General features: G+C 39.9%; 1 protein-coding gene across 7 annotated transcripts in view; it reads left to right on the top strand.

Moving 5' to 3' along the window:
• Positions 1–15,216, top strand: part of MIA2 (MIA SH3 domain ER export factor 2) — a 109,021-nt gene that overhangs the window by 19,524 nt on the left and 74,281 nt on the right. The window contains exon 1 of one of the 7 annotated variants that reach the window (XM_060004642.1): positions 24–1,799. The exons of 4 other annotated variants lie outside the window; for them this stretch is intronic. In XM_060004642.1, the coding sequence (XP_059860625.1) occupies positions 1,755–1,799 (45 nt within the window). In that variant the 5' untranslated portion in view covers positions 24–1,754. Of the gene's footprint in view, positions 1–23; positions 1,800–1,832; positions 1,983–2,039; positions 2,607–15,216 lie in introns of those variants that run through there. 2 more of the 7 variants (XM_060004645.1, XM_060004641.1) reach the window with 2 other exon arrangements.

The following is a 15,216-nucleotide window of genomic DNA, read 5'->3' as shown; positions in this document are numbered from 1 at the left end:
TATGACTATTAAGTGTGCAGAAAAGAAATTAGGTTTGAACCTGGCATTGAGTTTAAGTTTTACTGTTTTTGATATGGGAAACTTGTAGATTTTTCTTTTAAATTTCATTTATCCTTTTGTTCCTGCTCTGTTTTTAATATTTAGAATGGTAATTATTGAAAAACTAGAAAAGGACACAGACTGTCTCAGGGAGGGCAAAGGGATTTTTAAAAAAATGTTTTACATTGTAAAACATTGTAAAATAGATCCTGAAAGCTAACGATTCTGGAGTTCCCTGAAAATGTTCAGACTAACTGAAGAATTTTCATTCAGTAATACAGTGTTTTAATTGAGGCATATGTTGTTCTAAGATCCTTTGAAATTCTAAATTTTGGTTATGCTTCTGTTTAGATTTTTTAAATTAATTAATTAGTTTATTTATTTTTGGCTGCATTGGGTCTTCGTAGCTGCACACGGGCTTTCTCTAGTTCGACAGAGTGGGGGCCACTCTTCGTTGCAGTGCGCGGGCTTCTCATTGCAGTGGCTTCTCTTGTCGCGGAGCATGGGCTCTAGAGCACAGGCTCAGTAGTTGTGGCTCGTGGGCTCCAGAGCACAGGCTCAGTAGTTGTGATGAACGGGCTTGGTTGCTCTGCGGCATGTGGGATCCTCCCGGGCAGGGCTTGAACCCATGTCCCCTACACTGGCAGGCGGATTCTTTTTTTTTTTTTTTGCGGTACGCGGGCCTCTCACTGCTGTGGCCTTTCCCGTTGCGGGGCACAGGCTCCGGACGCGCAGGCTCAGCGGCCATGGCTCACGGGTGCAGCCGCTCCGCGGCATGTGGGATCCTCCCAGACCGGGGCACGAACCCGCGTCCCCTGCATCGGCAGGTGGACTCTCAACCACTGCACCACCAGGGAAGCCCCTTATCTTCTGATTTTAGTAAGCTATTCACATAGTTTAGTTTCAGCACACACTGTCCAACACATATGAAGGTTGTGTAATACCTTAAAAATGGAGAATCATCAAGCAATTTCTGCTACTCTTTGCTACTTGTGAAAGTTCCTTAAACTCCTTAAGCTGATGTGGCAAATGAGAGAGAGCACTTTGAGTTCCAAAAAACTAGCCTGCATTTTGGTCCTGAAAATCACTTGCCGTGAACTTGGGTCATTTCTGGATTCTTTTTGGCACAATAGTTCTGTTGCTGCTAGAGCTTAACATTAGGGAAGTTTCCTAAGGAACTAAGATTCTGTTCAATTATTGAGTTCTCTCGGGTGATTTGTTTAGGAAGAAGTATCTGTGGCTTTTTGAGTTGCTTCATTAAGGACTTCAATTAGAAGACTCAGAGATGGGTGATCCTTTACACCTGTGTTAGCTAAAACCCATCCCCAAGAACAGATCCAGCCCTGGGTATTTTATTCAACAGACCTAAATATAGGGTCCTAAATTTAGAGGGCAAGATGCTACTTTTAGCTTCCCTTCCTCAGAGGAGAACAGCACGCGCCCAGCTAAGGTCCATACGGGTTTGATTTAGCATTTGGGTAACTAGGAGCTCATGGAGTTTAAAGAGTTTTGCCCAGCAAGTGCCCAGGTAACTCAGGTAAAAGTGAGTAAAGCCCTCGAACCCTTCGCTGGGCAGAGGAGGCCCGATCGATGTCCTCTTGCGTGGGAGAGGTTAAACTTTGCCCAGACCACAGCTGACCCGAGACGCCTTCCTGTCCAAAGTCCGGACACGGTTGGCAGGAGGCGCGGGCCCTGCAAACCATTTTCTGACAGGCATGAAGACGGCGGCCGGTTTCCCTGGGCCGGCGGGCTCCCCCAGGGTACGACGCCGTCAGGGCTTCCGTGGGGTGCGGACAGCAGGCTCTAGCGGGGCTGCGAGAGGAAAGCGATGGGGGCTGGAGCTGGGCCAGGCGCCGGCACCCGGGCCGAGGGGGCGCGTCGCGCTCACCCCGCCAGGTTACGCCGAGGGGCTTCCGGGAGAAGCCTCGCCGCCGGCACCCGAGGTGGGGACTCCTGAGACCTAGTCCTGATGTTCGGGGCGGTGCGGCCCACACCACAGAGCAGGCCCGGAGGTCGAATCCCATTCTCTCAGCCCCAAGCCTCTCGATTTCCAAGGCTGGGTAGCTCCGCCAGGTAGAGCCCCGGCCCCTTTAAGAGAGAACGACCGGGACACGTCTACTAACCTCGCGCGAAGTAGGAGGGGAAATTAACGGTGTCCCCGCGACCCCGCCTCCGTGCGGAGGTCTGGCCGAAACCAAACCGAGGGGTAGGGCGGCGAGGAGAGTGCCGGTCGCAGGCTCGTGCGGGCGGGCTTGGACCTTCGGATCTTCAGGACGCAAAGCGTAACCTAGGGGCCGAAGCTCCCCGGCTGGGCAGCGTGGACACTTGAGGCCCGTAGGCGCCTTTCATCTCTGGCACCTCCCCGCAGCCGGCTTCGCAGTGGTCTGCTCCGGTTGCCGGGTGCGGGTTTGGGTTCCGGACCGAACGCTGCGTGTCCGGTGCCGCTGGTGGTGGCTCGGCCAGGCCCTGGATACGGTGCCGACTGCCAGGGCAGGCTTGACGCCATGGAGGGCCCCGGGACTGTCTCTCAGCCGCACTTGGGGCTGGTCCTGGGAAAGCTTCGCCGGGTGAGTCCAGGCGCGATCCGGGTCACTTGGCTCAGGGGTCGCGGGAGACGCCCGGGGAAGGTAGCAGCCGACTTTGGCTTTGGGGTCTCAGCGGCGGTGGTCGGAGGTCCTGAAGCCAGTTCTCACCTGTCGCCGGGCTACGGCCTGTGTCCGAGACAGTAGCCAGGTTCCTAGGATGCCTGGGCGGTTTTTTTGTGTGGTGTAAGGGGACCTGGAGATCAGGAAGGTGAACAGAGCATATTAGCTTAGCAGGACTTTGCAAAGAAGGGTGTGTTTCCCGATTCCTAAAATGAATTAGCCTTTCGATCGTGTTATTTATTTTGAACAGAGGTCAATAACACGTGGTTTCCCCGACAGTGAGAAACTTGAGGACAGATCCTCTGAAATGAGTTTCTTGTAGTACTGAAACTTCAGGTTGCTTGAAAAGACACCTAAGCCTGGGTAGGGAATCGGTATTCTAATTCTGCGTTTTCTTTTAATAAAGAATGCTTTTTTGAGATGCTTTACCGTAAGTGAGATTGTTCTTCGTTTCTTTCTGTGTCTTGTTAATGTGAGAGGTCATGTTAATGTAAAATCTGGAGATACTGAGCTCCCAGTGTTCACAATTTCCTTTTTTTTTTTTTAGGTTCAGTTTATAATCAGGTTGCAGGGATTTTTCTCACTAAGTATTTACAGGTGTCTTTGTTGACATGTTTAGGGGCATTTATGTCGCCGTATTTTAAAAAAACTATTTGCATAAAAAATGTCAAAAGCCCGTTTAAACATTGGGGCAGTTATGATGATCGGTTTCTTGTGTACAGCAGACTGGGAGCAGTATTACTAGAGTGTAAAGTGGGCTCAGGGAGTGATGTGCAGTGATGCTTGCTGGAGACGTAAGTTTGTTCCAAGTGATGTAGGTGCTGGAGAGCCCTTGAAGTATTGCAGTGGTTAGACTTTTGGTTTAAATAGATCTTCCTGATAGTAGTATGTAGGTTAGGTGTAAGGACAACAAAACTAGAAGCAGGGTGTAAGGGAGAGGTGACAGAGTCGTCAAGTAGGGGTAGAGAAGAGGGTACTGAATTGGAAATATTTAGTAGCTAAGAACTATAGTGGGTAGGAATTTAATGATTGTATGCAAAGGATCAGAGAGAGAAAAGGAATCTAGAATGACTCCCAGTTTCTGGTTATGGCAACTTACTCATTCAAAGAGATAGAATATATAGAAAGATAAGGATTTGTGGGATGAGAGAGAATTTCAGATTGCACATATTTCCCTTTCTTCACGAAGAACAACTCTATGAACAATATCTTCATCTGGATGATTTTTTTGGCTAAATGCACTATGCTCACAACACTGGCCTGGGGCCTAGGATAGCACAACACTGCTGTTTTAAAATTTTTTTTTTAAGCTAAAAAATAATTTTTTATTGAGGTATAATCATATAACATAAAATTTACCCTTTTATAGTATGGAATTCAGTGATTATTTTTTATGTTCATTATATTGTACAGCTATCACCACAATTTTGGAATATTTTTATCACCCTAAAAAGAAACCCTGTCCTTATTAGTACATTTCCAATTCTCACCTCACTCCATCCCTTGGCCACCACTAATCTACTTTCTGTCTCTATGAATTTGTCTATTCTGGACATTTCATGTAAATGGATCATACGATATGTGGCCTTTTGTGTCTGGCTTCATCTACTTAGCACACTTTCAAGAGTCTTTCGTGTTGTACCATGTAACAGTACTTCATTCCTTTTTATGGCTGAAAAATATTTCATTGTCTAGATATACTATATTTTGAATATTCATTCATAGTTTAATGGATATTTGGGTTGTTTGTACTTTTTTTTTTTTTTTTGCGGTACGCGGGCCTCTCCCTGTTGCGGCCTCTCCCGTTGTGGAGCACAGGCTCCGGACGCGCAGGCTCAGCGGCCATGGCTTACGGGCCCAGCCGCTCCGTGGCATGTGGGATCTTCCCGGACCGGGGCACGAACCCGCGTCCCCTGCATCGGCAGGCGGACTCTCAACCACTGCGCCACCAGGGGAGCCCTTGTTTGTACTTTTTGACTACTATGACGAATGCTGCTATGGACATTCATGTACAAATTTTTTTAATGAATATTTTAAGTTCTCTTGGGTATATACCTAGGAGTGGAATTACTGGATCATATTTACTGTATGTTTAACTTTTGGAAGAACTGCCAAATTGTTTTCCACAGATGCTGTACCATTTTACACCCCCACCAGCAGTTTATGAGGGTCGAATTTCCCACATCCTCTCCGATACTTTTTTTTTCTAAATAGTCACTCTAATGATGAGTGTAAAGTGGTATATCTCATTGTGGTTTTGATTTGCAGTCCCCTGATGACTAATGATGTTGAGCAACCTCACATGTGCTTATTGGCCGTTTGTGTTGTCTTCTTTGGAGAAATATCTCTTCAGTTCTTTTACCATTTAAAAAATTGGATTATTTGTCTTTTTACTGTTGAAGTCATAAGAGTTCTTTATACATTAACGAAATTAGACCCTTATCAGGTATATGATTTGCAAATATTTTCTCCTGTGGATTGTCTTTTTACTTTCTTGATGGTGACCTTTGAAGCACCAGGGTTTTTAATTTTGATGAAATCTAGTTTATCCTTTTTTTTCCTTTGGTTGCATATGCTTTTGGTGTTATATCTACGAAACCAGTATTTAAAATAAGGTCACAAATATTTACATCTGTGCTTCCTTCTAAGAGTTTTACCTCTTACATTCAGGTCTGTGATCCATTTAAAATTAATTTTTATATATGGTATAAAGTATGGGTACAGATTCATTTGTTAGTGGGTGGATATTCACTTGTCCCAATACCATTTGTTGAAAAGACTCCTCTTTCCTCATTAATTTTTTATTGGTACTGCTGTTAAAAATCAATTGACCATAATTTTTTTTTATTGATATAGTTCATTTACAATGTTATATTAGTTTCAGGTGTACAACATAGTGATTCAGAACTTCTATAGATTATTCTCCATTTAGAGTTATTATAAAATATTGGCAATATTCCCTGTGCTGTACAATATATCCTTGTAGCTTATTTACTTTATGCATAGTAGTTTGTACATCTTAACCCCCTCCCTTTTTCCTGCACCTCCCCCCTCCCCACTGGTAACTACTAGTTTGTTCATTATATCTGTGAGTCAGTTTCTGTTTTGTTGTATTCACTTGTTTTATGTTTTTAGATCCCACACACAGTGATAACATACAGTGTCTTTCTCTGTCTCAGTCATTTCACTAAGCATAATATCCTCCAGGTTCCTGTGTTGTTGCAAATGGAAAAATTTTATTCTTTTTTATGACTGAGTAACATTCCATTGTATCTGTATCTGTATCTATCACATCTTCTTTATCCATTCATCTGTTGATGGACACTTAGGTTGCTTCCATATATTGGCAATTGTAAATAATGCTGCAATGAACATTGTGGTGCGTGTATCTTTTCAAATTAATCTTTGTATTCTTTGGATGTATGCCCAGGAGTGGAATTGCTGGATCATATGGTAACTCTATTTTTAGTTTTTTGAGAAACCTCCATAATGTTTTCCACAGTGGCTGCACCAGTTTACATTCCCACCAACAGTGTCCGAGGGTTCCCTTTTCTCCACATCCTTGCCAGCAATTGTGGTCTTTTTGATAATAACCTTTCTGACAGGTATGAGGTGATATCTCATTGTGGTTTTGATTTGCATTTCTTGGATGATTAGTTATGTTGAGCATCTTTTTATGTGCCTGTTGGCCATCTGTTTGTCTCCTTTGGAAAAATGTCTTTTCAGGTCTTTCACTCATTTTTAAATTGGGTTGTGTGTGTTTTTGACATAGAATTGTATGAACTGTTTATATATTTTGGATATTAACCCTTTATTGGTCAGGTCATTTGCAAATATTTTCTCGCATTCATTAGGTTGTCTTTTCATTTTGTAGATGGTTTCACTTGCTGTGCAAAGGCTTTTAAGTTTAATTAGGCCTTATTTGTTTACTTTTACTTTTGTTTCCTTTGCCTTAGGTAACAGATCCAAAAAATATTGCTATAATTTTTGTCAAAAAGTGTTCTGCCTATGTTTTCTTCCAGGAGTTGTTGTTTTTTTTTCTTTTTTTAAATTTATTTATTTATTTATTTTTTGACTGTGTTGGGTCCTCGTTGCTGCATTTAGGCTTTCTCTAGTTGCAGTGAGTGGGGGCTACTCTTCATTGTGGTGCACGGGCTTATCATTGCAGTGGCTTCTCTTGTTGTGGAGCATGGGCTCTAGGCACATGGGCTTCAGTAGTTGTGGCACGTGGGTTCAGTAGTTGTGGCTCGCGGGCTCTAGAGCAGGCTCAGTAGTTGTGGCGCACGGGCATAGTTGCTCCACGGCATGTGGGATCTTCCTGGACCAGGGCTTGAACCCATGTCCCCTGCATTGGCAGGTGGATTCTTAACCACTGAGCCACCAGGGAAGCCCCCTTCCAGGAGTTTTTATGGTTTCTGATCTTACATTTAGGTCTTTAATCCACTTTGAGTTTATTTTTGTATATGGTGTGAGAAAATATTCTAATTTCATTCTTTTACATGTAGCTGTCCAGTTTTCCCAGCACCACGTATTGAAGAGACTGTCTTTTCCCAGTTGTATATTCTTGCCTCCTTTGTCATAGATTAATTGACCATAAGTGTGTGGATTTATTTCTGGGCTCTCTGTTCTGTTCCATTGATGTATGTATCTGTTTTTGTGCCAGTACCATGCTGGCTTGATTATTATAGCTTTGTAGTATAGTCTGAGGTTAGGGAGCGTGATTCTTCTGGCTCTGTTCATCTTTCTCAAGATTGTTTTGGCTATACGGGTTTTTTTATGTTTCCATACAAATTTTAAAATTATTTGTTCTAGTTCTGTGAAAAATACCCTTGGTAATTTGATAGAGATTGCATTGAATCTGTAGATTGCCTTGGGCAGTATAGCTATTTTAACAATATTAATTCTTCCAGTCCATGAACATGGTATAACTTTCCATCATAATTGACGGTAAGTCTAAAAGTTTATTTCTGGATACTCATTTCTACTCCATTGGTCTATATGTCTTTCCTTAGGCTATTACCAAGCTGTCTTTATTATTGTAACCTTGTAGTAAGTTTTGAAATAGGGAAGTATGAATACTCCAACATTGTTCTTCATTTTCAATATTGTTTTGGCTAATATGTGTGTAGATAGATAGGTAGACAGCCATATGTATGTATGTTTGTATGTATCTATGACTATATATCTCTGTAAAAGGAAATGCTATCCCTTGCATTTCCATAAGAATTTTAGGATCTGCTTGTCTGTTTTTACGAAAGAGGCATTTGGAATTTTGATGGGGATTACATTGACTCTGTACATAAATTTGGAGAGTATGCCATCTTGACAATATTAAGTCTTCCAATTTATGAACATGGGATGTGTTTCCATTTATTTAGATCTTATTTACTTTCTTTCAACAGTGTTTTGTAGTTTTCAGAGTATAAGATTTCCACTTAACTTTGTTAAATTTATTCCTAAGTATTTTATTCTTTTTTTTTCTATTGTAAATGGAAATGTTTTCTTAATTTCATTTTCAGGTGGCTCATTGCTGTTGTATAGAAATATGACTGATTTTTCTCTTTTGATTTTGTATCCTACAGCTTTCCTGAACTTGTTTGTTAGCTCTAATTGTGTGTGTGTGTGTGTGTGTGTGTGTGTGTGTGTGTGTGTGTGTATGGTTTAGGATTTTTTTTTTATGTGTAAGATTATATCATCTTCAAATGGAGATAGTTTTACCTTTTTTCCCCCCAGTCTGGGTGCCTTTTATTTTTTTCTTGCCTAATTGCCTGGTTAGAATCTCTAGTACAATGTTGAATCAATGTGGAGAGAGTGAACATCCCTGTCTTGTTACTGGTCTTAAGGTGAAAGCTTTCAGCCTTTCACTGTTAAGTATGTGAGCTGTGAGTTTTTCATAGATGCCCCTTATAAGGTTGAGGAAGTTCCCTTCAGTCCTAGTTTGTTGAGTGCTTTGATCCTGAAAGGGTGTTGGATTTTCTTAAATCTCTTTTCTTTGTCTGTTGAGTGATCATGGGTTTTTTCCTTCTTTATTCTTTTAATATTGTGTTTATTGGTTTAGTTTTGTATGTTGAACCAACCTTGTATTCTTGGAATAAATTCCACTATCATGATATATAATTGTTTCTACATGCTGCTGGATTTGCTTTGCTAGTATTTTGTTGAGGATTTTGCATCTATATTTATAACAAATATTGATGTGTGGTTTTCTTTTCTTGTGATGTATTTGACTATCATATCAGGGTAATACTGGCCTCATAGAATGAATGAGTTAGGAAGAGTTCCTCCTCTTTTATTTTCTGGAAGAGTTTGAGAATGATTGGTGTTAATTCTTCAGTAAACTTTTGGTATAATTCACTACTGAATCCAACTGGCCCTGGGTTATTCTTTTTGGTATCCACAGGGAATTGGTTCCAGGACCCCCATGAATACCAAAATCGGAGGATGCTCAAGTCCCTTTCATAAAATGGCATAGTATTTGTAAATAACCTATGCACATCCTTCCTCCTGTATATTTTAAATAATCTCTAGATTCCTTATAATACTGAATAAAATGTAAATGCTATGTAAGTAGTTGCCAATGTGTGGCAAATTTAAGTTTTCCTTTTTGGAACTTTCTGGAAATGAAAAAAATTTTTTTTTTTTTTATCTACAGTTAGTTGAATCTGGCTGTAGAACCCATGGATATGAAGGGACAACTGTACTAACTCAGTCTGTTTATTTGTTTTAGGTCTAATCAGATTTTCTATTTCTTCTTGAGTTAGGTTTAGTAGTTTATGTGTTTTTAGTAATTTGTCATTTTCACCTAGGTTATGTAATTTGTTGACATACTATTGTTCTCAAGATCTTTTTCATTTCTGTAAGATTGCTAGTAATACTTTACTTACTGGTTTTAGTAATTTGAGTCTTCTCTTTTTCTTGGTTAATCTAGCTACAGATTTGTCAATTTTGTTGCTAGATTTTGTTGATTTTCTTCCCCCCCCAAAACCAATGTTTGTTTGTTTTTATCTTTATTGGAGTATTTTTGCTTTACAGTGTTGTGTAAGTTTCTGCTGTACAACAAAGTGAATCAGCTATATGTATACATATATCCCCATATCCCCTCCCTCTTGAGCCTTTGTAAGAGTTTGAGAAGGATGGGTGTTAGCTCTTCTCTAAATGTTTGATAGAATGCACCTGTGAAGCCATCTGGTCCTGAACTTTTGTTTGTTGGAAGACTTTTAATCACAGTTTCAATTTCATTACTTGTGATTGGTCTCTTCATATTTTCTATTACTTCCTGCTTCAGTCTTGGAAGGTTATACCTTTCTAAGAATTTGTCCATTTCTTCTAGGTTGTCCATTTTATTGGCATAGAGTTGCTTGTAGTAGTCTCTTAGGATGCTTTGTATTTCTGCAGTGTCTGTTGTAACTTCTCCTTTTTCATTTCTAATTTTATTGATTTGGTTTCTCTCCCTGTTTTGCTTGATGAGTCTGGCTAATGGTTTATCAATTTTGTTTATCTTCTCACAGAACCAGCTTTTAGTTTTATTGATCTTTGCTATTGTTTTCTTTGTTTCTATTTCATTTATTTGTGCTCTGATCTTCATGATTTCTTTCCTTCTGCTAACTTTGGGGTTTTTTTGTTCTTCTTTCTCTAATTGCTTTAGGTGTAAGGTTAGGTTGTTTATTTGAGATGTTTCTTGTTTCTTAAGGTAGGATTTTATTGCTATAAACTTCCCTCTTAGAACTGCTTTTGCTGGTTTTGGGTCATCGTGTTTTCATTGTCATTTGTCTCTAGGTATTTTTTGATTTCCTCTTTGATTTCTTCACTGATCTCTTGGTTATTTAGTAACATATTGTTTAGCCTACATATGTTTGTGTTTTTTCGTTTTTTCCCCTGTAATTGATTCCTAATCTCATAGCGTTGTGGTTGGAAAAGGTGCTTGATATGATTTCAGTTTTCTTAAATTTACTGAGGCTTGATTTGTGACCCATGATGTGATCTATCCTGGAGAATGTTCAGTGCGCACTTGAGAAGAAAGTGTAATCTGCTGTTATTGGATGGAATGTCCTATAAATATCAATTAAATCTATCTGGTCTATTGTGTCATTTTTTTTTTTTTTTTTTTTTTTTTTTTTGCGATACATGGGCCTCTCACTGTTGTGGCCTCTCCCGTTGCGGAGCACAGGCTCCGGATGCACAGACTCAGCGGCCATGGCTCACGGGCCCAGCCGCTCCGCAGCTTGTGTGATCCTCCCAGACCGGGGCACGAACCCGTGTCCACTGCATAGGCAGGCGGACTCTCAACCACGGCGCCACCAGGGAAGGCCCTATTGTGTCATTTAAAGCTTGTGTTTCCTTCTTAATTTTCTGTTTGGATGATCTGTCCATTTGTGTAAGTGAGGTGTTAAAGTCCCTTACTATTACTGTGTCAACGTCGATTTCCTCTTTTATAGCTGCTAGAAGTTGCCTTATGTATTGAGATTTTCCTATGTTGGGTGCATGTATATGCATATATATTTATAATTGTTATATCTTCTTCTTGGTTTGATCCCTTGATCATTTTGCAGTGTCCTTCCTTGTCTCTTGTAACATTCTTTATTTTAAAGTCTATTTTATGTGATATGAGTATTGCTACTCCAGCTTTCTTTTGATTTCCATTTGCATGAAATATCTTTTTCCATCCCTTCACTTTCAGTCTGTATGTGTCCCTAGGTCTGAAGTGGGTCTCTTGTAGACAGCAAATATATGGGTCTTGTTTTTGTATCCATTCAGCAAGCCTGTGTCTTTTGGTTGGGCATTTAATCCATTCACGTTTAAGGTAATTATTGATATGTATGTTCCTATTACCATTTTCTTAATTGTTCTGGGTTTGTTTTTGTAGGGCCTTTTCTTCTCACGTGTTTCCCACTTAGAGAAGTTTCTTTACCATTTGTTGTAGGGCTGGTTTGGTGGTGCTGAATTCTCTTAGCTTTTGCTTGTCTGTAAAGCTTTTGATTTGTCCATTGAATCTGAATGAGATCCTTGCCGGATCTTGAGTAATCTTGGAGTAATCTTGGTTGTAGCTTCTTCCCTTTCATCACTTTAAATATGTCATGCCCCTCCCTTCTGGCTTGTAGAGTTTTTGCTGAGAAATCAGCTGTTAACCTTATGGGAGTTCCCTTATATGTTATTTGTCATTTTTCCCTTGCTGCTTTCAATAATTTTTCTTTGTTTTTAATTTTTGTTAATTTGATTACTGTGTGTCTCGGTGTGTTCCTCCTTGGGTTTATCCTGCCTGGGACTCTCTGCACTTCCTGGACTTGGGTGACTGTTTCCTTTCCCATGTTAGGGAAGTTTTCGACTATAATCTTTTCAAATATTTTCTCAGGTCCTTTTCCTCTTTCTTCTCCTTCTGGGACCCCAGAAGGAGAATGCAAATGTTGTTGCATTTAATGTTGTCCCAGCGGTCTCTTAGGCTGTCTTCATTTCTTTTCATTCTTTTTTCTTCTGTTCTGCAGCAGTGAATTCCACCATTCGGTCTTCCAGGTCACTTATCTGTTCTTCTGCCTCAGTTATTCTGCTATTGATTCCTTCTAGTGTAGTTTTTATTTCAGTTATTGTATTGTTCATCTCTGTTTGTTTGTTCTTTAATTCTTCTAGGTCTTTGTTAAACATTTCCTGAATCTTCTCGATCTTTGCCTCTATTCTTTTTCCGAGGTCCTGGATCATCTTCACTCTTGTTATTCTTTTATATATATATATATATATATATATATATATATATATATTTATTTATTTATTTATTTACATATTTATTGACGTATAATTGCTTTACAGTGGTGTGCTAGTTTCTGCTTCATAACAAAGTGAATCAGTCACACACACACATATGTTCCCATATCACTTACCCCTCGCTCCCACCCTCCCTATCCCACCCCTTTAGGTGGTCACAAAACACCAAGCTGATCTCCCCGTGCTATGCAGCTGCTTCCCACTAGCTATTTTACGTTTGGTAGTGTATATATGTTCATGCCACTCTCTCACTTTGTCACAGCTTACCCTTCCCCCTCCCCATATCCTCAAGTCCATTCTCTAGTAGGTCTGAGTCTTTATTCCTGTCTTACCCCTGGGTTCATCATGACATTTTTTCCCCCTTAGATTCCATATATATGTGTTAGCATACGGCATTTGTCTTTCTCTTTCTGACTTACTTCACTTTGTATGACAGACTCTAGGTCCATCCACCTCACTACAAATACCTCAATTTCGTTTCTTTTTATGGCTGAGTAATATTCCATGTATACATGTGCCACATCTTCTTTATCCATTCATCTGATGTTGGACACTTTTGTTGTTTCCATCTCCTGGGTATTGTAAATAGAGTTGCAGTGAACATTTTGGTACATGACTCTTTCTGAATTATGGTTTTCTCAGGGTATATGCCCAGTAGTGGGATTGCTGGGTCATATGGTAGTTCTATTTGTAGTTTTTGAAGGAACCTCCATACTGTTCTCCATAGTGGTTGTACCAATTCACATTCCCACCAGCAGTGCAAGAGTGTTCCCTTTTCTCCACACCCTCTCCAGCATTTATTGTTTCTAGATTTTTTGATGATAGCCATTCTGGCTGGTGTGAGATGATATCTCATTGTAGTTTTGATTTGCATTTGTCTAATGATCAATGATGTGGAGCATTGCTTCTTGTGTTTGTTGGCAGTCTGTATATCTTCTTTGGAGAAATGTCTATTTAGGTCTTCTGCCCATTTTTGGATTGGGTTGTTTTTTGTTATTGAGTTGCATGAGCTGCTTGTAAATTTTGGAGATTAATCCTTTGTCAGTTGCTTCATTTGCAAATATTTTCTCCCACTCTGAGGGTTGTCTTTTGGTCTTGTTTATGTTTTCCTTTGCTGTGCAAAAGCTTTTAAGTTTCATTAGGTCCCATTTGTTTTTATTTCCATTTTTCTAGGAGGTGGGTCAAAAAGGATATTGCTGTGATTTATGTCATAGAGTGTTCTGCCTATGTTTTCCTCTAAGAGTTTCATAGTTTCTGGCCTTACATTTAGGCCTTTATTGCATTTTGAGCTTATTTTTGTGTATGGTGTTAGGGAGTGTTCTAATCTCATACTTTTACATGTACCTGTCCACATTTCCCAGCACCACTTATTGAAGAGGCTGTCCTTTCTCCACTGTACATTCCTGCCTCCTTTATCAAAGATAAGGTGACCATATGTGCGTGGGTTTATCTCTGGGCTTTCTCTCCTGTTCCATTGATCTATCTTTCTGTTTTTGTGCCAGTACCATACTGTCTTGATTACTGTAGCTTTGTAGTATAGTCTGAAGTCACGCAGCCTGATTCTTCCAGCTCCATTTTTCGTTCTCAAGATTGCTTTGGCTATTCGGGGTCTTTTGTGTTTCTGTACAAATTGTGAATTTTTTTGTTCTAGTTCTGTGAAAAATGCCAGTGGTAGTTTGATAGGGATTGCATTGAATCTGTAGATTGCTTTGGGTAGTAGAGTCATTTTCACAATGTTGTTTCTTCCAATCCAAGAACATGGTATATCTCTCCATCTATTTGTATCATCTTTAATTTCTTTCATCAGTGTCTTATAATTTTCTGCATACAGGTCTTTTGTCTCCTTAGGTAGGTTTATTCGTAGATACTTTATTCTTTTTGTTGCAGTGGTAAATGGGAGTGTTTTCTTGATTTCACGTTCAGATTTTTCATTGTTAGTCTATAGGAGTGCCAGAGATTTCTGTGCATTAATTTTGTATCGTGCTACTTTACCAAATTTATTGATTAGCTCTAGTTGTTTTCTGGTAGCATTTTTAGGATTCTCTATGTATAATATCATGTCATCTGCAAACAGTGACAGCTCTACTTTTTCTTGTCCGATTTGCATTCCTTTTATTTCCTTTTCTTCTCTGATTGCTGTGGCTAAAACTGCCAAAACTATGTTGAATAAAAGTGGTGAGAGTGGGCAATCCTGTCTTGTTCCTGATCTTAGTGGAAATGCTTTCAGTTCTTCACCGTTGAGGATGATGTTGGCTGTGGGTTTGTCATATATGGCCTTTATTATATTGAGGAAAGTTCCCTCTATGCCTACTTTCTGGAGGGTTTTTATCATAAATGGGTTTTGAATTTTTTCGAAAGCTTTCTCTGCATCTATTGAGATGATCATATGGTTTTTCTCCTTCAGTTTGTTAATATGGTGTAGCACGTTGATTGATTTGCGTATATTGAAGAATCCTTGCATTCCTGGAATAAACCCCACTTGATCATGGTGTATGATCCTTTTAATGTGCTGTTGGATTCTGTTTGCTAGTATTTTGTTGAGCATTTTTGCATCTATGTTCATCAGTGATGTTGGCCTGTAGTTTTCATTCTTTGTGACATCTTTGTCTGGTTTTGGTATCAGAGTGATGGTGGCCTCGTAGAATGAGTTTGGGAGTGTTCCTCCCTCTGCTATATTTTGGAAGAGTTTGAGAAGGATAAGTGTTAGCTCTTCTCTAAATGTTTGATAGAATTCGCCTTTGAAGCCATCTGGTCCTGGGCTTTTGTTTGTTGGAAGATT

The sequence above is a fragment of the Delphinus delphis genome, chromosome 2, assembly GCF_949987515.2.
Source record: "Delphinus delphis chromosome 2, mDelDel1.2, whole genome shotgun sequence".
NCBI classification, from domain to species: Eukaryota; Metazoa; Chordata; class Mammalia; order Artiodactyla; family Delphinidae; genus Delphinus; species Delphinus delphis.
The sequence above is the reverse complement of the archived record's forward strand: the minus strand, read 5'-3'. Positions and strand labels throughout refer to the sequence as shown.